The 21,309-nt window shown below is 41.9% G+C and overlaps 1 protein-coding gene across 2 annotated transcripts in view; it reads left to right on the forward strand.

Annotated features, from left to right (window-relative positions):
* emc10 (ER membrane protein complex subunit 10) overlaps positions 1-11,003 on the forward strand; it is a 45,621-nt gene extending 34,618 nt beyond the window's left edge. The window contains exons 7-8 of one of the 2 annotated variants that reach the window (XM_078531723.1): positions 1,853-1,946; positions 10,399-11,003. In XM_078531723.1, the coding sequence (XP_078387849.1) occupies positions 1,853-1,936 (84 nt within the window). In that variant the 3' untranslated portion in view covers positions 1,937-1,946; positions 10,399-11,003. The remainder of the gene's footprint in view (positions 1-1,852; positions 1,947-10,398) is intronic. The other variant, XM_078531722.1, reaches the window with a different exon arrangement.
* The last annotated feature ends 10,306 nt before the right edge of the window (positions 11,004-21,309 follow it).

The following is a 21,309-nucleotide window of genomic DNA, read 5'->3' on the forward strand; positions in this document are numbered from 1 at the left end:
ATGACCCTTCGGCAGAACTGAGTATAGTTAGGAGAAAGGTGAAATATAAGCTGGTCTAAGGTGGGGGGGCGGGGGGAGACACCAGGAGAGAAATGGAAAGCAATGAAGGTGAGCAGGGCAGAAGAGACAGGCGGAAATCCTGTCGGAGAACAGAACCATACTTCTTCAGAGAGGGCATTTCTTGAAGAGGGGTGGCAGTCAATTAAACACAGAGATAAAAACAAAAAGCTAAAAGCTACTGCGGATACTGGAAATCCGAAACAAAAACAGAATTACCTGGAAAAACTCAGCAGGTCTGGCAGCATCGGTGGAGAAGAAATCAGTTAACGTTTCGAGTCTTCATGACCCTTCGGCAGAACTGAGTATAGTTAGGAGAAAGGTGAAATATAAGCTGGTCTAAGGTGGGGGGGCGGGGGGAGACACCAGGAGAGAAATGGATGAGCTGTTTCCCCTGAGCTGGAAGCTGCAACCATGTGGTTTTCTGCCCCTGCACAGACCTCCCCATCCTTCTGAGGCACAAAATCCCGGATCATTGGTTCATACTCGATTTTGTTTCTCTCCAAGCCACTCCAGAAGGCACCATTACTACCGGTTCCAGAATAGGTATTGTAGTTAGTGAAACTACTCATGTAAAACACTTACAGGACAGCTCAAGCTTCTGTACAATGACATCAGCAAAAGGCCTGATAGTTTGAAGCTGCCCCTGACTGTACTGACAGTATAACAGCAAACTGATTGCAAGCCAAATATCACAGAAGAAATAACTGAAAGAAATTGGATGATTTATCTTTTCATGTTTAGTGACAATTTTGAATTGTTTAATAGAGATCACAGGCAATCAGCTGATAATACATGATACTGTTACCGTACAGTGAAAATTGCCATCAGTGATGTTACTGCGTGACTATTTAACTTGTTCATACTGGAATTCTGTCTCTGCTATTTTTAGCAAGAGTGTTAATCCGTTTAAAATAATATTAAATGGGTTGGTGCCTCTGTTAAACTCAGAGAGGAGGGAATTGTAGATATCCTTGTACTACTGGGATATAATGTCCTTGCATATACTACACTTAACTTTATCCATTGGCCTTTTGTTTCTGGTGGCGTCATGCATGCAGCAACGGTTGGCTACGTCCTGTGATTGAATCTCACGATTTAAAAAGTGATAATGGGATTTATTTCACTAACTGTTCAGGAGTATTATTGCAATTTGTGCATATTATATAATATACTTACGTTTTACAAAGATTTAACATGATGGAAAAGTTTTCTTCAAACAGCAGCAAAGAATTAAAAAAACAGTAACTCAATTCAGTTTGTTTGAGAGGCTGTGAATGTAAAAATTCCACCAGATCATTGTTTGGTGACCTGAGCTGCAAAATGCGCATGCAACAATCTGGTGAGCACATGATTGGGTTTGACTGTGACATCCTTCTCAGTTAATTAGCCTGCCAAGATTCAATGCTTAGCCTCACACATCTAGGCGAGGTGTCTGATATTCACCATGGAACCAACTGTACCCAGTTCAATTTAGCACCTTCAAGAGAGAAATTTGGAAAGTGGAAGAAAGGATGGGGCTTTGTGCAATGATTTGTAGAACATTCATCAGGTGATGGGTTTTGCACCCATCAGCTGTATTCATGGAAATACTGCAGCTTATATACAAGGGAATGGGTTGTGATGTTCTTGTGTTTGTGTGGGTGGAGAGTGATGAAGAGATTCGGTGAAAGCTGCATGCCATAAACCTAATTCTACGCAGTGACTTTTGGAAATGCGACCTCACGATTGCTTATATTGTGCTATTGTACCTGTGAATTTGATGAGCTGGTATTTCTCTCTTTTTTTTATGCAGTGGCATTTAATTCTGGGCGGGGCCATCTTTCTCATGGTTACAAATACCGTCAAAGTGCCCCAGGAACTAGGAACACAAGCCTGACGTCTGCAAAGTAATGGTGGTTCCCAGGTGTTTTCAGGAGAATGCATGCAGTGACAAACAAGGCACTATTCAGTTTCATGAAGGTCAATGATTGTGTTTCCCCTTACTCCTGAAGCCTGGACCCTGTCTTTAGATTCTCAACAACATCTTCGTACCAGAACAGCAAACTAATAATTTTCAGAGAGCCTAAATGTCCAGTGACTGAAAGGGCTCTGCCTCTAGGCATCCATTGCACCCTGTAGCCCAATGATTGTTACCATCAGAACAGGCACATTCCTGCCACTAAGGGACCTTTTTCTTCCTGGAGACATGAAACCATTCAGTGCATGATAGTAGCTCTTGTCTCCAGGGTTTCTTTGCACTGTGTTAGTAGAAGTTGTACATGTGAATTAAGTTTCTATCTATCCAAGGTCTGGCTGGCATAAAACTGGAGTGGGACAAGCCAAAAGATCTCTTCTGCATGGCTTTCCATAATGTATCACAGCTTCTCTTCAAAAAGAAAAAGGCTCGATTACATGACTTAAGAGCTCAGTGTTCAATCACTTTAATTTTGTTTTTGTGTTGTTTATTGTGTTGCACACATTGGAACTTCTCAACTCCCAAATATCATTTGACCTTGAATCTTTTGTTTGTCACTTGCAATCTTCTAATTGTACTTTATTTTCTTTCTGTGTAAATCAAAAACACTGCTTCCAGCATGATCCAAACCAATCCAGTGATGTTAAATTCATATATACTGATTCATCAATCGTGGCCAATTCACTACATTGACCATAATGCAACTGAGATGTGGCAGTAAGCATCAACCCTCAGAGGTTAACCTGGTGTATTTTAGAGTCACTCAATCTGTAAGCAGAGAGAACTGTTAGACACAGCAGGTAACTGCCAGTGAAGGGCTGATGAGTGGATGCTAGTGTAGGACTGGTGGACTCTGCAGGTAACTGCAAACCTTAGTAAAATCTTCACAAAAATTGGATTATGGAAAAAATAATCAAGTGGATCCTGAGATACCTGATTTGTTCACCATAAAGTTGTTCTGGAGAAAGTTCTAAATTACACAGATTTGATATTAAAATATTGAAATTCTATCAACAATGGAATTTTCAGAGATCTTTGTGACCCGATGTGGATAGAGAAAATTCCATCACCTGAGATATTGGTCTACAGTTACAAGCAGTCATTGTAAACCGTACTTTTTGTTTTAGTTTATTTTGCCTACTTCCCACTTGCTAACATCGCTAGGCTACAAGATGGACATACTTCTGGCTCTTGTTGCCATTTTTTAAAAAGAAAACAGTCTGAAGCATTTTCCTAATGTCACATTGCAAAAATGAATTGATCTCATAGACTAGAAAATCCCAGATTCAATTCTTGGAGCATGCTGAGTAAGTTGGTCTCAATCAGAGCACATTTGGGTGTCCTCAGTTCCCCTGGGTTACAATGGGAAGAAAGCAGACTTGCTCCCTGGTCCTGGTTGTTAGTTGGTGACAGTCGCTAGAACTGAATGTGTTAAGGGGTGGAATTGTGTGAGAATAGGATCAGGCTCAACTAGGATGTTTTCTGTGGTTGTTAACCCATCAATGTATGAAGGATGGCCACAAGCCTGATACCAATGGGGATTTACAGGACCATGTTCTAATGTGAATCATTGTAGGTGATTTTCATTATGTAACAATTATGATCTGTCAAACTTTTGAGGTTGAGGCGAGGGGAGGGTGGGGCACAGTTTAGATAATGTGCTCCCACAGAATGAGAATCAGGATGTTCACCTAGGGAAAAATTTTCCCCCTGTCGGCGGGTAAGTGCAGGAGCGGGCGTGGGCGGGCACGCCTCCAATCAGCACCCCTGATCAGGGGCACGCTGCCATTTTACGTGGGTGGGCCAATTAAGGCCCGCCCAGCGTGATGTCTGCTTGGAAGCGCTATGTGCTCCCTAGTAGGGCGGGGGGACATTCCCTCAGCTGGGACTGTGCTCTTTAGTGCATGTGCGCGAAAGAGCGCACAGATCCCCCTGAGGCTAAGTGCTGCCTCAGGGAGGTTGGCTCAGAATTAAAATTTTTAATACAAATGATAAAAAAATTTCCCTGACTGTCCATAACTTTTATTGAAAGATTGGATAAAAATTTAAATACCCTCATGAAACCTCATCCCGCCCATGAATGAGGTTTCATGCTTTTTTCGAAGCCAACCTCAAGGTTGGACGGGCAGGTCCATCAATGACCTTAATTAGTTTTTCAATGGCCTCAATAGGCCGTTGACAGGTCGGCGTGCGCACAGCTGACTTGGCTGTGCCCCTGCCGACCTGAAAATGGAAATGACGTGGGGTGACATCGAGAGTTCCACCCGACGTCATCCCGCATCATTTTACACGTCGGTGAGTGGGCCCCGCCCCCGCTCGCCAACAGGAAGATCCTGCCCCTAGTGTTAAATGCAGAGCAGCATTTGTAGACCCCACAGAAGGTGGTGATTCACAGGACGAGAAGGCGGTAATGTTCACTTTAAATGGCAGGTTAAATAAAATTCCTGGGTCTACCAATTTGTCATCCTTTCACTTTGTGCTGAGTTGTGGACTTGGGTTGAAGAATAGAAGCCAGCACATCATGAGATGCAGTGATCATCTCTTTATTGTGGGTGTATAGGAGAGGTGATGTTTAACCCTGGGAGACAGAATCTTTTCAGCACCTCAACTCTGTCTCCCCAGATTTTCCTTTATTAATGGTTTTAAGATGAATGGGGTATTTTTTTGATCAAAGTACTTTTTCATTTATATTGAAGAAAAAATGTTCATCACCAATAGCTTGTTTAAATCTCAATTTTTTGATCAGCAGAGAGCCATCAGGGCAATGCTAACTCCCTGCTGGACCCTTCCAGTGGCTTCCCTTCTCTTGTAATGAATTGAGTTTAGGGGTATACTGTAGAACCAGTTCATCGGAAAATTCATTACATATCTGAAGACTAAGTTCTAGCTGTTCCCTCTCCACAGGTTATGGTTAGAGTTTCATTATAGATAATGGAAGGTTTTATTGTAGAAGTTCACTTTAGCTGGCCAAATTCATACAGTTAATTGTTAAAGTGGAATTGGATGTAATTTATTTTTTTTTTAAACTTTGTTCCTTGGAATTGATCATCACTGGTACAGACCTCATTTATTGCCCATCCTGATTGCCTCCTTAGCCACTACAGTAGGCAGTTTTGATACAGCTGAGTGGCTTGCTAGGCCACTTCATAGGGCTGTTGAGAATCAGTCACTTTGGTGTGGAACTGGAGTCATATGTAGGCTGGACCAAGTAAGGAGAGCAGGTTTCCTTACTTAAAGGACATTAGTGAATCATTTGGGTTTTTATAACAATTCAACAGCGTTGCGATTACTTTTCTTTACTAGTACCAGTTTTACATTTCCAGATTTTCTTTTATTAAGCTGAATTCTTCTTGGGTGATCATTTATAATTTCACCACTCACAAGAATATGAAGCACTTGTCTGTTAGTCAGCGGTGAGTATCTCTTTCTTGCTTATCTGTCATCACAAGGCGAAGGTTAGCACGTTCTTTTTATTGTCGACCTGCTGGCTGAATATCAGAAAGTTGGGGAGGTCTGTTGCATTTGTGTTTAATTCACGCAGCTTTGTGTACGACTCATGGTTTTGCTCACCCTGCTGGTGCTCAAGAAGATTAAGAACCCTTATCCTAATCTCCTAGGGAGATTTTGACAGTGCAGTCTGAAGAAATACATGAAGAGCTGCTGAAAATCTATAATTTTTCCTTTTCTTAGTTGGCGAAGGGCTTTGTCAAATATCTGTTGAGTTAAAACATTGATCTCCAGCTGTGTTTAGGTACTGAGGCATGGGAATGTTAATAGCAAAAAAAAACCTGCAGAGACTGAATAAAAGCAAAACAGTTTGATGATCTTGTGTTGCACTGAACCAAACAGTGGAAAGTCCCTGGTTGGATTCCTCGCCTGATTTGAATTAGCAGATCTCATCCAAGGCAGCATTTGGGAATGCTGCATTTGGCTTCAGTGCCCTCTGGTTAGGTGAAGGATTTGAGCAACCCTGCTCCTGATTGCTATCCAGACACCTAATGATAGGATCAGGCATAGCTAGCGTGCCTTCCATGGCAAGAACAGTCTGCCAGCACTTAATACCTGGGCTTCAGTGTGACAAATGGTCGATTAGCTAAAGTAGTGGAGGGCAGCTGGCCCCTGTGGAATCATATACCTCCAGCAAGGAATTGATACCATCAGGAGAGGAGAAAGGAAGAAAGTCAGCTATCAAACAAAAGTGGTCTGTCTGAAGTTAATGACATGCAGCAATGGCATGATAAAGGATGATCTTGGTTGACATTGCCAGAAGTATATCTGCTTTACTGTTCTCCTGATGAAATGGCTTGCAAGAAGACTTGATTCAGGAGCCTTTAAATATAATTATTTTGAAATCTACTTCATAGAAAAAAGTTCATTGCAGTTAGAATATTCCTAACACTAGCACCACTTTTATTAAAGAGAAGAGTTGTATAGTGTGCTCTGTTTGTTTAGAAAGAAAGGTTCTGCATAAATTCAAGTTCTTTCATGACCTCAGGGCATCCCAGAGCGTTTTACAGCCTATGAAGCTCATTTATTTTGAAATGCAGTCAGTGTTGTAGGGAAACACAGCGGCCAATATGTGCACAGAAAAGTCTTATAAACAGTAATGAGATAAATGGGCAGATAATCTGTTTCTAGAAGTTGTGATTGATACTCAAATGTTGACTGGGAAATGGTGCCATGGGATCTTGGGTTAATATCACAACCAAAAGGTGGCATCGCTTATAATTCAGCACTCAGTGTCATATTCAATTATGTGCCCAAACCTCTGGATTGGGATTGAACCTATGACTTCTGACACAGGAAGTAAGAGCACTGCTTCTTAGCCGAGGTTGACACCTTAGAGACTTGTTCATAACTTTTTCACGGTCCTAAGCCACGACTTGCTTCATGGTTGCTCTCGCTCATTTATTGCAATGGTGTGTGCTCATTCATATTTTTTTCACATTTAGAATCAGTTTCTGGCTCTGTGACCCAGAGTTGGAAATTCAAGCCTACAGAATGGCAGAGCAGCATCTGAGGCATAAATGGCCATACATTGGGCATCACTGGACAATGAATATGGCTGTCTATCCAGCTACTGGGCAAAGAAACCTGAGGCCAATTTTGTCCTGTCCTCAACCAATGTCCACCTTGGTGATTTGTTTTGCACTTATCAAGCTAACAGGGGCTAAGGTCAGTAATAGTGAGCTGTTGCCATCTTGACTGAGCACAGCAGACGCCACATTGATCAGGAATTAGAAGTGGCATGTCACTGGTGTTTGTGACTCAGATCCTTACCGGACAATGTATTTACCACCTGGGCCATTGCCAGAGCTATGGGAATTGAGCATTCAAACAGCAATGAGCTTCAAGTAAGTAAAGGGAGTTGATCTAAAAATAAATACTCCTGAAAGTGATTTCAAAACAATATACCTTTAGAAATAAAATGCTCTGATGTTCAACCTGGTAGTGATCCAACTCAAACAGTGCTGAACAGTGTTCTTTTAAAATCCTGACAGTGTTCTTTATTTTTAAAATGCAATGATTGAACACCTTATTTTTTATTGACAATGTGGCTAGCTTCACAGAGTGATGTTCAGAGTTGACTCTATTTCACAGTCCTGGGAGAAGCAACGTCGGGTAACACATGAAGGTCGTGTACCTAACTGGATTTCAGTCAAAACCCTTTCACCACAGCAGCATTTCAATTCAAAATCTAGAAATTAGTTCCCACAGGCACTGTCAAGCGTATTGCTAAGTTATAGAGAATGGATTATGGAGCTTTGATTTCTGGCTTGTGCTCAGTCAGCTAGAGCAGCAATTTGGGTGCTTCAATTAACCTCTGTGCCTCTGGACTAAGGAGAGCAAAAGAGAAAGAGCCATGATTGGTGCTAACCAGAGGCCCCTGTTGGAGGCTATTTGTGTGGATGTTGGATTAGGCCAGAATGGAGCCTGGCTGTAATACCCTGTATGGTCAGATAGGCTGCCAACACTGTTTATGCGCTGAAAACCGCTGTTTATGTTCTTCTTGGAAGGCTCCAGGTGCTCAAGTACTAATTAACCCAGGAGAGGAGTAGAAAAAATGAAACATAAAAACTTATTCAGAGACTTCAGTGGAATTATGAAATATTAATTGCCTCTGTGTTCCTTTACTTCCCCTTGAAAGTCTTTGAATACACTGAGTTATAAACATTTGGGGTTTACACAGGAAATCCCAAGTGTAGGTGGGCTGCTTCCTTAATGGCAACAAAGAGAGCTTCAGGATTGATCACGCACTGGTGACCTGGTTACGGGGTGCCTGCCTGCCCACTTGGAGCAGTGAGTGTATGTGGGGAGCAGCAGCTCACCTGGCCACCATCTGACTTGGGACTGGTTTACTTTGGGAATGGGGAGAAAAAGAAAATGAGAGTAGGCCACCTGGTTCACCTTGACCTAGAATGGTGTGGAAGACCACGAGAGAAAATCTTGAATGTATTTGAAAATCATCTGCTGGATAGGATATGAAAGCCGAGAAAGGGGTTTCAGTCCTCAAAGGATTCGGGACGGACTCTGTTACTTGTCAGCAGTATCATAAACCCACTGTTAGCCATTCACCTTGGGGATTATGTGCAAATGCAATTTGAAGTAACTTCTGAAATACAGCATGTTGAGTGAAATCCATGAGAGTCACGGCTGGTGGTATGATTTGAACTGGGAAACTGATTTAAGTTGTGTTTATATTAACAAAATGATGGTTACCTCTGCAGATTTTGTAATTGATTGCCATATAATACTTTTGTTCTTGAGATTAAATTGTTGCCTATACTAATTTTAAATCTATCTTTTCCATACTAACAGGTTCAAGAGCTTGAATTTTATTTCTCTTAGCCTAGAATATGTGCCACTGCTGTGGATTAAAATAGTCAATTGACAGATTAACTGTAATATCACACAGCAAGGGAACATCTAATAAACCATCTAATAACTCTTGTGTGTTAATGAATTTTAAAAAGCCTCTTGCCATCAGCATCATCTTATATTAAACAAACGCATTAAACTGTTGCAAAGAGTTACCATGTGTCCACTCTTGAATCGCAAGTGCTATTTCTCTGGGAGCAGAAATACTGGCCTGGAAGGGATAATGAACCTGACTGTGATGTAGAGCTGAATTATATGTTCATCCGATGCTGAAGGATCCATAGTTTGATAACTATGTCGTTAAACTGATGTGAAACCACTGATTATTGTTGTTGACTTCAGTAACGTGCTCAAGTTGTTAGCCTTGGTGATGTTGCCTTTATGGTCTTTTGAATAAAAGAAATGGACAAAGCAAAATGGGACTCTGGTGAGATGGCTTATAAATTTACCATGTAAGTCTGCCCCCGGTCCCCACCCGCCCCTGTCCAACTCCACTCATCGTGAGTAATCACCATCCTGTGTAGTACTGAGCCATACACAGCAGGAGGAACCAAGTGTGATCTCTTGTTTGTGCTGCACAATTGTTGACAGTTGCAGTTGGTCTCCATGACCCTAGGTCAATGGAGAAGGCGAGGGGAAGAAAATTACCCAAGCTTCCTGCTCCAAATTCCCATCTAGTTCCCCTCATCATCAAAGGGCTTGTTTGAACCGTGCATGTGGATCAGATTAGACTTGACTGTGATAGTATCCAAAATCAAATAGGCTGACAATAACTGGGGCTCAGGTTTTCTTATTCCTGAACCTGGTTATATTAAATTGTTTGGTTGCAGTGCTCTGAGGAAAACTGGGTGAGAGGATCATATGCCATTAAGGAAGCTTGCCTGATTCTCGGTCCATTAATGATTTAATTTAAATAGAGGAAAAGCCATGCAGACTTCCTTCTGGCATGTGATCCTCATGCCTGACTTTTTTTCCTTCTGTGTTCAGGTGATTGAAATCATCCAAGAATAGGAAAACCTGTCCTTTAGTATCTGGGTTTGTGCCTGCAGAATGGCTAAGGTTCACATGGGGCTGCTGTGCAACCACTGTCCAGTGAGAGTTGGTGCATTCAGGATTGAGATGAGGGCATTTTAAAATCCTTTCACGATGGGAGCAACGGTGGCTTTTTCATTAGTGACTGCAGAACACAATGCGTGCAGCATTGATCTTTGAGCGTATAGTGGGCAGTAGAAGTGTATTTTTACTTTAGAATTGCTGGTTTATTGTGATAATTTGACATCCAGCTCACTTAACCTGTGGCAGAGCCGTCACTCAGGCTGTAGCTGCTGCTATGTCTTTAAACCAAATTGCTGACACATTTTATAAAATGAATGTCACTGGTTACAAAGTTACCCTGTGCTCAGGTTTTCTTTACTGCTGAGCAGTCAGGATCTCACTCATTGAAGGGATATGTGCTTTTGTGTAATTGGAGAGTTCAGAGTTGACCTTTTTCTCCTCTTCCTCAGTGGATGTATATCGTCCCCATTGTGATTTTTCTGATGATGTCGGGCGCACAGGATCCTAATGGAGGTGGCAGTGGAGGTGGTTCAGGTGGAGGAGGAAGATGATGTGCAGCCAAGAGAAAAAATCTCGACATCGATGTTTTCCTATTGACGGGAAGGAAAAATGCGTCATGTTGTAAATACAAATAATATTGTTATATTTGCTGGACAAAGATTGAATTAATGTTCTCAGGACTTCAAGTTTCCAAACTAATAGTCTCCAAACCACAAATGAACAAAGTGTAGTATGAATAGTTGAGATAAATATTGTTGATTTGCAAAGGAAGTTGTCATGAATTTTTTCATGCCTTGTTGCTGCAGAACCCCATTCTAGCCACTAGTTGCCAGCAGCATACTATAGTTTAAATAAGGTCAGTGAAAGACAGGTTGAAGCTATGCAGTCACTTGTGTAGATTGTCAGGTGTAGGGAAACACATCCAAAGTGTCAGAAATGCTCAAGCATTACCGGAAGCACCAGGCATGATGTCCACAGTGCATACGTATAAATAAACGCAGAAGTCATTGGTTTTATTTTGGAGTCTGTTGAGATAATAAATGAAAAATGCTGACGGGCTGTGATGAGTGTGGATTTGTTCTACTGTCCTTCCCAACAAATCATTCAGTCTTTTTCATATTGGAAAGGGAGAGGAGTAGTTAGCTGATGTTACCACTGCTGTGGTGACTCCTGATGAAAGTGTGTGTGGATTGATGTCCTGAGTGTTTGCCCTTGCTGTTTAATAATTACCAGGTTGCTTCTGGGCCCTACCTTTCAAAGTCCAAAAGGTCCAAGGGTGTCTTACCTGACACCCCAGAAAAAGGTAGTAAATTGAATTAAGCATTTTTCAGCACCTAAGAGAATGCAGAGCTAATATTCCCCAAAGCACAAGTGGGCAAAGTGTATGTTTGGCCAGTTGAGATAAATACTATTAGTTTCCAAAATTTGAAGTGAATGCCATGTGTTTTAATGCCATTTTGTGGGACCCCATTTTAGCCACTATTTGCCAAATTAACGTACTGTGCTGATGGTAGCGTTGGAAGTGGCTGGAAGTATTTCTTTTCTGTCTTATAAAAGTTGGGGAAAAGATTCCATAGCAACGGGTAACCCTTCACTATTTCACATTAGCAGTTATCACTCATGAGTGAACCTAGAATGGCACACATTGCAAGAGTATTCAAATGCATCACAAACGAACCTGAGCATACCCTCATCTGACATCCATGTGCATTCTTGCATTCATTGGAATTCACTGGAGTAGTGGGAACCTCAGATGGTTTCTCTCCACTCTGCATTACCTAGGAGTGCAAAGGCTGATAGCAATGCCAAGTAACTTGGCACAGACAGGAAGTCATACCAGGACCCTTCCAAATCTGAATGGTTCAACCACTTGCTGAATAAGTTTGAGCAGATGGGGTAGCCAGAAAGTGGTGTGACCAGCTCTGAAGAAGGGTCATACGAACTCAAAACGTTGACTCTGTTTCTCTCTCTGCAGATGCTGCTAGACCTGCTGAGTTTTTTCAGCATTTTCTGTTTTTGTTTCAGATTTCCAGCATCCGCGGTGTTTTGCTTTTATCTAAGTGGTGTGACCATGCCTTGCTTAACTGTTTTCCACCAAATATACTGACGAACCAGTGACTAGCTTTTATTGAGCAGTGAATTCAAATGGAATAGATATTTCATTTGGAGGCAGTATAGAGATTTGTGTCTCGGACCTGTTCGTATATTCAATAATTAGTTTCAATGAAAGTGCCCTTGCAGTAATTATATTCTCATCAAGTTGTGAAGTTAATTATTTATTCATGATAAAATGAATAAAGCTCATGAGATGCAGACCCTTCAAACAAGAAAGAATGAAAAAAAATGCTCAGTGTTGGAGCAATATCCTGATCATTTTCATTATTTTTAATATTTTTTGCCTTTCGCAAAATCTTTTGATCATTTTGACCCAGACTTTGAGGTTTTAGACCAAATCCTCTCTTTAACTCCTGAATTTCTCTAGTTTGAGGCTTCTTAAAAGATGAATCTTTTTAGTATGCCTCTGATGACTTGGAGTAAGTGGCACCACACTGCCCCTAATTCCACCCTCCATCCAGACTGAATTAGCCAATTGCAGCCAGCACATCTTTGGGATACTATAACTGGTGTCAACGTTTCTGGAACAGTTTACCAGTTTGGGCAAAAAAAAAAATCAATTTTTCCATTCTTGGGTTGCACTTAGGCTATAACGGTCACTGCAAAATTTAAGGCATTTGAGGTGCTCAAAATTATGAGGGGTTTTGATAGAATAAATAAGGGCAAATTGTTTCCACTGGCAGGAGGGTCAATAACGAGAGGGCATAGATTTAAGGCAATTAGCAAAAGAACCGGATGGAGATGAGAATTTTTTTTTTACATAGCAAGTTGTTGTAATCTGGAATGCAATGCCAAAAAGTGGTGGAAGCAGATTCAACAGCAATTTTCAAAAGGAAATTGGGTAAATACTTCAGTGGATGAAATTGTAGGGTGGTTGAACTTCCCCAAAACAGAAAATGTGCAACCAATAGACGTACATACTACTGTAGCTTTTTTGGGTGGTTTCCTTCACCACCACTCAAAAAAAATGTTAGCACTCCCACCCTTAAATCCGAAGTTTGTAGGTATATATCTCACTGCAGAGAACTTTCCCAGCTGACATCTTGATGCAGTACTGAGGGAGTGCTGCACGGTTGGAGGTGCTGTCTTTCTGATGAGATGTTAAACCCGGGCTCCATATGCCATCTCAGGTGGAAGTATAAGATCCCAAGGTACAATTTGCAGAGGCGGGGTGGGGGCAGTTCTGCCTGATGATCTGGCCAAAATTTATCCCTCAACCTATATCACAAGAAAAAACAGAGAAAACAGTCATTATCACATGGTTGGTTGTGGGAGCTTGCTGTGCGCAAATTGGCTGCAGTGTTTCCTACATCACAATACTGTTGACACATCAAGATAAAGTGCTTAATCGCCAGTAAAGCTCTTTGGGCTGTCCTGATGGTGTGAAAGGCATTAGATTAGTTCTGTGTTTTCCTTTTTTCCCTCCTCTTCTTCCCAACATCACCCCTATTAAACACTTTAGGAAGAAAGGCAACCTGTCTGGATTGGTGGGGGTGAAAATGTGCAAGCAAATGAGCACCTTTTGACTCACCCACCGAATGAATGACATCTCTGGAGATCAAACTGTACAGCTGCACTTTTCGTCTGCGTGCGAGGATTCCCTTGTGAGTCTTGCTTTCCCTCTCGGTTAGAGTATTTTGTCAAACGAGCTACATAAAATGGAGACTGATAATCCCTTACCCCAGATGAAAGCTTGTGGGATGCGCCTGGTCAGTTCCCTGTTTCAGTTTAATTAATTAAAGAAGCAAACACATATGGACGAAAATGCAGTGCTTTATTCCCAAACTCGTATGATCAAGGATTTCCTTTGTCGATTGAGCTCAGTTGCTAGCATCTTGATTTTCTTTTTTGTTTCATCTGCAAAATCAGTGCAATGGAAGAGGTGATTAAGGTAGACATAAGTAGTTCCATATTTTATCTAATATAAAAGATTCCCATCTTACTGGCATTTAGAAGGTATATTTATTATGCTAATAAATAACTAAGTACATTATGCTAATCATGCAATTTGCATGTCGATTCAATTTTGAATGTACCAGTATTTTCCCTGCAATTCAAAACTGTATGTTATATACTTATCAAACACAACAGGTTGTGTCTCAAAAGGATGAATTGGCTGTAAAAGTGCAGTACATTTTTTATTAACCATTATTATTTTCTGTTACAATAGGTAAGATGTTCCTTGACAGGGATTACCTCTGTGATGAATGGACTGTTCGATTTACTGAGCGCCGTGTTGTATGTGTTTATCAAGGGAAAGATGTTCCGAATAGATAATATTTCCTTCTGTTTTTCTAAAGCAGGTATCATCTTGGGTCAGATTATACTGTGGGTTAGCTGCAGTACACAAATTCCTCTTTGTGGCAATACAGTGCCTCAAACCTAGCCAGTGTTTGTTTCTCCGTGCCCCAGCTTGCTTTTCTTGCCATCATTTTGGGCTGTGATCTTATGCTCTGTTTCAGTTGTCCGATCTCGTGTCCTTTAGAACTGGACAGCAGACAGTTTTATTTTCTCGAAGCCCCTTTGTCAGATTTTTCTGCTTGTTCCCCAGATGCTATTGATTTATTATTGCGATACGGTTAGCCTTGTGTAAGTGGCTGTTCTTCATGCAAGAGCCTAAAACCACGGAGTAAAATTCCAATTTGGCGAGAGTGCAAAATTGATCGGTCACCTTCTATACATCCTGCCTGATCTCCCTTTCCATTGGGGAAAAGGAAGTCAAAGAGCGGCCCATCCACAACTGCCTGTTTTGTGCTCACCACCGGAGCTGAATTTTACCCCTAGTTCATCTTGGGGAAGGGCAGTCCACCCAAGATTCTCACATTTTGCAGAAAGGTCACATTTTTCAGCATGTTAGAATCCCAACTTGAGGCTAATTACAGAGGCTTCCTCTGCCAGGCGAGACGAGCTAACTTAACACAGTTTGGGAATCAACCCCAATTTTTGGTGCACAGGTATGTGGCCCCGCCATTTTCTTAGGCGAGCCATTGGGAGAAGCTAGCAATGTTTTAATCTGCAGGCTGGAGAGTTGTTCACTTGGTGTTTCTGAGGGTTAATAGCACAATGGTGAACTGAAAACTGTTGGTCTTATGTTTAAGGAGCTGCAGGCTGATAAAGTGCAAAGTAGTTTGGGTATTTAACAACTAGGTGCAGAGAGAGAGACTTGATTTGACAGGTTGGGTAATTGGGAGTAATGTAACTCGTTGGCCTTAAAGCTGAAATTATTTTGAGCCTTCAGTGCATTCTGCACATTTCTGAAATTATCTTCAGTGCTATATTTGCACTGAAATTTGCTGTAACATCATTTAACGAAGCTTTTTAATAGTAGCCCACGATGTAATTGCTGATCCCTGCCCCATACCGAGTCTCAAATTGCAGCAGAAGACTTCCTATATTTAAATTTGCTCTGTCAGAGAGATAGCAAGACACTGTGTTTGTGCATAGACCTACATGCTCTGTGGGGTAGCTAAGAGATTTGGGTGGGTGGGGTGCAGGGAGGACCTCTGGTTCAAAAGATGTCCACTTAAATGACTGCTGTTCAACTGGTACAGAGGGCTAAGGCCTGGCAAAAAGGTGGGCCAGCTGTCTGAGGATGATCCAGTGTCTCGCAGGCTGTCTAGTGTCTGCCGTGGAGAGTGTCGAGCAGATTTAGCTAGCTTCTGTGCTGGTGCTCCTGACCATTGGAGACAGCTGTTGGTGAATAACTTTAATGATTTCCAAACACGTTGGGAAACAGAGCATTGATGCTTTGGCAGTGGAAGGGGCAATAGAAGGAAAGAGCTGCATTTAATATAGCACCTCTCATGATCAGGAGAAAGAAATTAAGACTACGAGAGGAAGCTGGCTAGAAATGTAAAAGCGGATAGCAAGAGTTTCTACAGGTATTTAAACAGGAAAAAAGAGCAGGTAAATTGAGTGTCGGTTTGCTAGAGAGTGAGAATGGAGAGTTAATAGTAGATAATAAGGAAATAGTGATGAAATGAACAAATATTTTGCTTTTGTGTTCACTATAGAGGATATAAAAAACATTCCAGTAATAGCTGTAAATCGGGAGGTGGAGGGGAGAGAGGACTTGGTGAACTTACAATCACTAGGGAAGCAGTACTGAGCAAACTGATGGAGCTGCAGGCAGACAAGTCTCCAGACCCTTAAGGGTCCCTACCATATAGGGTCCTATAGGGCCTTAAAATAGGTGGTTAATGAGGTAGTAGATGCGTTGGTGTTAATTTTTCAAGATTCCCTAGATTTTGGAAAGGTTTCATCAGACTGGAAAGTAGCAAATATAGCCCCTCTATTCAAGAAGGGAGAGAGACAGGAAACAGGAAACTATAGGCCAGTTAGCTTGACATCTGTCATGGGGAAGGTGTTAGAATTGATCATTAAAGAGGTTATAGCTGGCCACTTGGAAACACTCAAGGTAATCTGGAAGAGTCAGCATGGTTTTATGAAAGGGAAATCATGTTTAACCAATTTATTGGAGTTCTTTGAAAGGGTAACATGTGCTGTGGATGAAGGGGAGCCTGTAGACGTGCTGTACTTGGATTTCCAGAAGGCATTTGATAATGTGCCACATCAAAGGGAAACAAAAGCTCATGGTGTATGGGGTAACATATTAGCTTTGAAAGAAGATTGGCTGGCTGACAGAAAACAGAGTATGTATAAATGGGTCTTTGATTGGCAGGATGTGACGAATGAAGTCTGTCAGAGGTCTGTTGGGGCCTCAACTTTTTACAATTTACATCAATGACTTAGATGAAGGGAGCGAAGGCACGGTGGCTAAATTTGCAGATGACGCAAAGATAGGTAGGAAAGTATGTTGTGAAGAAGATATAAGGAGTTTGCAGAAGAATATAGATAAGTTGAGTGAGTGGACAAAAATCTGTCAGATGGAGTATAATGGAGGAAAATGTGACATTGTTCACCTTGGCAGGAAGAATAAAAAAATGAGTATTATTTAAACGGAGAATGACTTCAGAATTCCGAGGTGCAGAGAGATCTAGGTATTCTAGTGCATGAGTCACAAAAAGTTAGTATGCAGGTACAGCATGTAATCAAGGAGGCTAATGGAATGCCATCCTTTGTTACAAGAGGAACTGAACGTAAAAGTAAGGATAAAAGCAAAATACTGCGGATGCTGGAAATCTGAAACAAAAACAGAAAATGCTGGAAAAACTCAGCAGGTCTGACAGCATTTGTGGAGAGAGAAACAAAGTTAACGTTTCAAGTCCGTATTACCTTTCTTCAGATAAAAGTAAGGATGTTATGCTTCAGTTATACAGGGCATTGGTGAGGCCACATCTTGAATACTGTGTGCAGTTTTGGTCTCCTTATTTAAAGAACGGTGTAAATACTTTGGAGGCGGTTCAGAGGAGGTTTACTAGATTGATACCTGGAATAAGTGGGTTGTCTTATGAGGATAGGTTGGACAGGCTGGGCTTGTTGCCACTGGAGTTTAGAAAAGTGAGGGGCGACTTGATTGAAGTATATAAGATCCTGAATGGTCTTGACAAGGTGGACATGGAAAGGATGCTTCCTCTTGTGGGTGAGTCCAGAGCGAAGGGGCACTGTTTTAAAATTAGGGGCTGACCTTATAAGACAAAGATGACGACAAATTCTTTATCTGAGGGTTGTGCAACTTTGGAACTCTCTTCCTCAGAAGGCAGTGGAGGCGGGGTCACTATATTTTTAAGACAGAGGTAGATTCTTGTTAGGCAAGGGAATCAAATGTTATTGGGGGTAGAAATGTGCAACTCGAAACACAAGCAGATCGGCCATAATCTTATTGAAAGGTGGAGCAGGCTCAAGGGGCCGAATGGCCTACTCTGCTCCTATTTCGTATGTTGGTAGGATCTCAGTGCCAAAAAGCACCTTACAATTCAAATGAAGTACTTTTGAAGAGTTGTCACTGTTGTAATATAGGAAATAAAGCACATAACAAATTCTCATAAACAGCAATGTCATAATGACCAGATGATTTGTTTTCGTTATGTTGTTTCAGGGATCTCCAGGACACTGGGGATCATTACCTCCACGTTTAACATCTCATCCAAAAGATAGCACCTTTGACAACACAGCACTGGAGTGTCAGCCTAGATTAAGTGCTCAAGTCTCTGGAGTTGAACTTGAACCCACAACCTTCCTACTCAGAGGTGGAAGTGCTACCACTTAGCCATAGTTTAGATACATTAGGCTCATTAATAAAACATCTGATGCCCTTAGTAGCAGTTGTATATAAAACACCTTTTTGATAGCTCCTTAATCTCCCAATAAAGCTGACTGTTGTCTTTCTGGGGCTGACCATCCCAACCCCAATGTACTGACTAGCACTGTGGTGGTTTTCCGACTTCTGGCCCCGACCCCTGACATGTCCTGGGTAAGGTTCATGGCCAGAAATGGAAGTCACAATTTGTAGCTCCGTAACAGCTGTTGTATTTGTGGCTATCAGTCAACACCAGTGCCGTGGAACCTGCAGTGTAATGGGGATGAATTTATTTTGCAACACCAGAAGCTCCATTGCATTCCTGATTCCCTATTACTTAAAGCAGGATGGTGGAGGAGAAAGGAGAAGGCAGCCTGTGGTTCGTTTGACTGAGAATCTAATCTATAAACATCCAAACACATGAATGAAGGTTTCTGCTGTCCCACAGTACGCACCTATCAAAGAATTAAACCTTTCTTCAATCTGGCCTGTATGACTGGTAGATAATGCAAATTGCCATATGGCTGCTCTGGATAACTTCCATACTCACTACAGCAGAGGGTCCATCATTGAAGAACAAGACAAAGCTCCAGTGGTGATAGAAGAGCTGGTATTTGTTTGCCTGATATGCTAGGAATGCACAGTGATCACTATAAACTGAAAATTCTGGGAATATGCCTAAAATATTAATCCATTTTTCCCTTTCAGATGCTGACTAACTTGTAGTGTTTTTCGAGAATTTTCTGTATTTCACAGAATCACAGAATTGTTATGGTGCAGAAGGGGGCCATTCGGCCCATCGTGTCTGCACTGGCTGTCCGAGTGAACATTATGACTCAGAGCCATTCTCCTGCCTTTTCCCCATAACCCTGCACATTGTTTCTATTTAAATAATCATCTAATGCCCTGTTGAATGCCTTGATTGAACCTGCTTCCATCACAGTTCCAGGCAGTGCATTCCAGACCCAAACCACTTGCTGTGTGAAAAAGTTTTTTCTCAGATCACATTTGTTTCTATTACAAATCACTTTAAACCTGTGCCCTCTCATTCTCGATTCTTTTACGAGCGGGAACAGTTCCTCCATATCTATTCTGTCCAGCCCCCTCATGATTTTGAACACCTTTATTAAGTCTCCTCTTAGACTTCTCTCCAAGGAGAACAGTCCTAATTTCTCCAATCTATCTTCACAACTGAAGTTTCTCATCCCTGGAACCATTTTTGTAAACCTCTTCTGCACTCTTTCCAATGTGTTCACATCCTTTCTAAAGTATGGCACCCAGCCCTGTATGCAATACTCCAGTTGATGTCTAACTAGTGCCCTACACAAGTTCAGCATACCCTCCTTGCTCTTGTACTCTATGCCCCTATTAATAAAGCCGAGGATAAGATATGCTTAATTAACTGTTCTCTCCACCTGTCCTGCCACCTTTAATGACTTATGCACATTTATACCCAGGTCCCTCTGCTCCTGCACACCCTTTAGAGTTGTACCCCTTATTTTATATTGTCTCTCCATGTTCTTCCTACCATAATGAATCACCTCACACTTCTCTGCATTGAGCTTCATCTGCCACCTATTTGCCCAACTTATCTATGTCCTTTTGAAGTTCTACACTGTCTTCCTCACAGCTTACAATGCTTTCAAGTTTTGTATCATCCACAAACTTTGAAATTGTTCCCTGCGCACCAAGATCTACAATATATATCAGGAAAAGCGAGGGTCCCAATACCAACCCCTGGGGAACACCACTATAAACCTTCCTCCAGCCTGAAAAATATAAGACCATAAGACATAGGAGCAGAAATTAGGCCATTCGGCCCATCGAGTCTGCTCCGCCATTCAATCATGGCTGATAAGTTTCTCAACCCCATTCTCTCCGTAACTTTTGATCCCCTTACCAAGCAAGAACCTATCTATTTCGGTCTTAAATACACTCAATGACCTGGCCTCCACAGCCTTCTGTGGCAATGAATTCCATAGATTCACTACTCTCTGGCTAAAGAAGTTTCTCCTCATCCCTGTTCTAAAAAGGTCTTCTCTTTACTCTGAGGCTGTGCCCTCGGGTCCTAGTCTCTCCGACTAATGGAAACATCTTCCCCACGTCCACTCTATCCAGGCCTTTCAGTATTCTGTAAGTTTCAATCAGATCCCCCCTTATCCTTCTAAACTCCATCGAGTATAGACCCAGAGTCCTCAAACGTTCCTCATATGTTAAGCCTTTCATTCTTGGGATCGTTCTCGTGAACCTCCTCTGGACCCTCTCCAGGGCCAGAACATCCTTCCTGAGATACGGGGCCCAAACTTGCTCACAATATTCTAAATGTGGTCTGACCAGAGCCTTATAAAGCCTTAGCAGCACATCCCTGCTTTTATATTCTAGTCCTCTCAAAATAAATGCCAACATTGCATTTGCCTTCCTAACTACTGACTCAACCTGCAAGTTAACCTTAAGAGAATCCTGGACTAGGACTCCCAAGTCCCTTGCACTCCAGATTTCTGAATTCTCTCCCCATTTAGAAAATAGTCTATGCCTCTATTCTTCCTACCAAAGTGCATGACCTCACACTTCCCCACGTTGTATTCCATCTGGCACTTTGCCCATTCTCCTAACCTGTCCAAATCCTTCTGCAGCCTCCCGCCTCCTCAATACTACCTGTCCGTCCACCTATCTTTGTATCATCTGCAAACTTAGCCAGGATGCCCTCAGTTCCTTCACCTAGATCATTAATGTATAAAGTGAAAAGTTGTGGTCCCAACACTGACCCCTGCGGAACTCCACGAGTCACTGGCCACCATCCTGAGAAGGACCCCCTTATCCCCACTCTCTGCCTCCTGCCAGACAGCCAATCTTCTATCCATGCTAGTACCTTGCCTCTAACACCATGGGCTCTTATCTTACTGAGCAGCCTCCTGTGTGGCACCTTGTCAAAGGCCTTCTGGAAGTCCAAGTAGATAACATCCATTGGCTCTCCTTTGTCTAACCTTGGCGCTCCTTTGTCTAACCTACTTGTTACCTCCTCAAAGAATTCTAACAGATTTGTCAG

The sequence above is a fragment of the Cetorhinus maximus genome, chromosome 29 (genome assembly GCF_964194155.1).
Source record: "Cetorhinus maximus chromosome 29, sCetMax3.hap1.1, whole genome shotgun sequence".
NCBI classification, from domain to species: domain Eukaryota; kingdom Metazoa; phylum Chordata; class Chondrichthyes; order Lamniformes; family Cetorhinidae; genus Cetorhinus; species Cetorhinus maximus.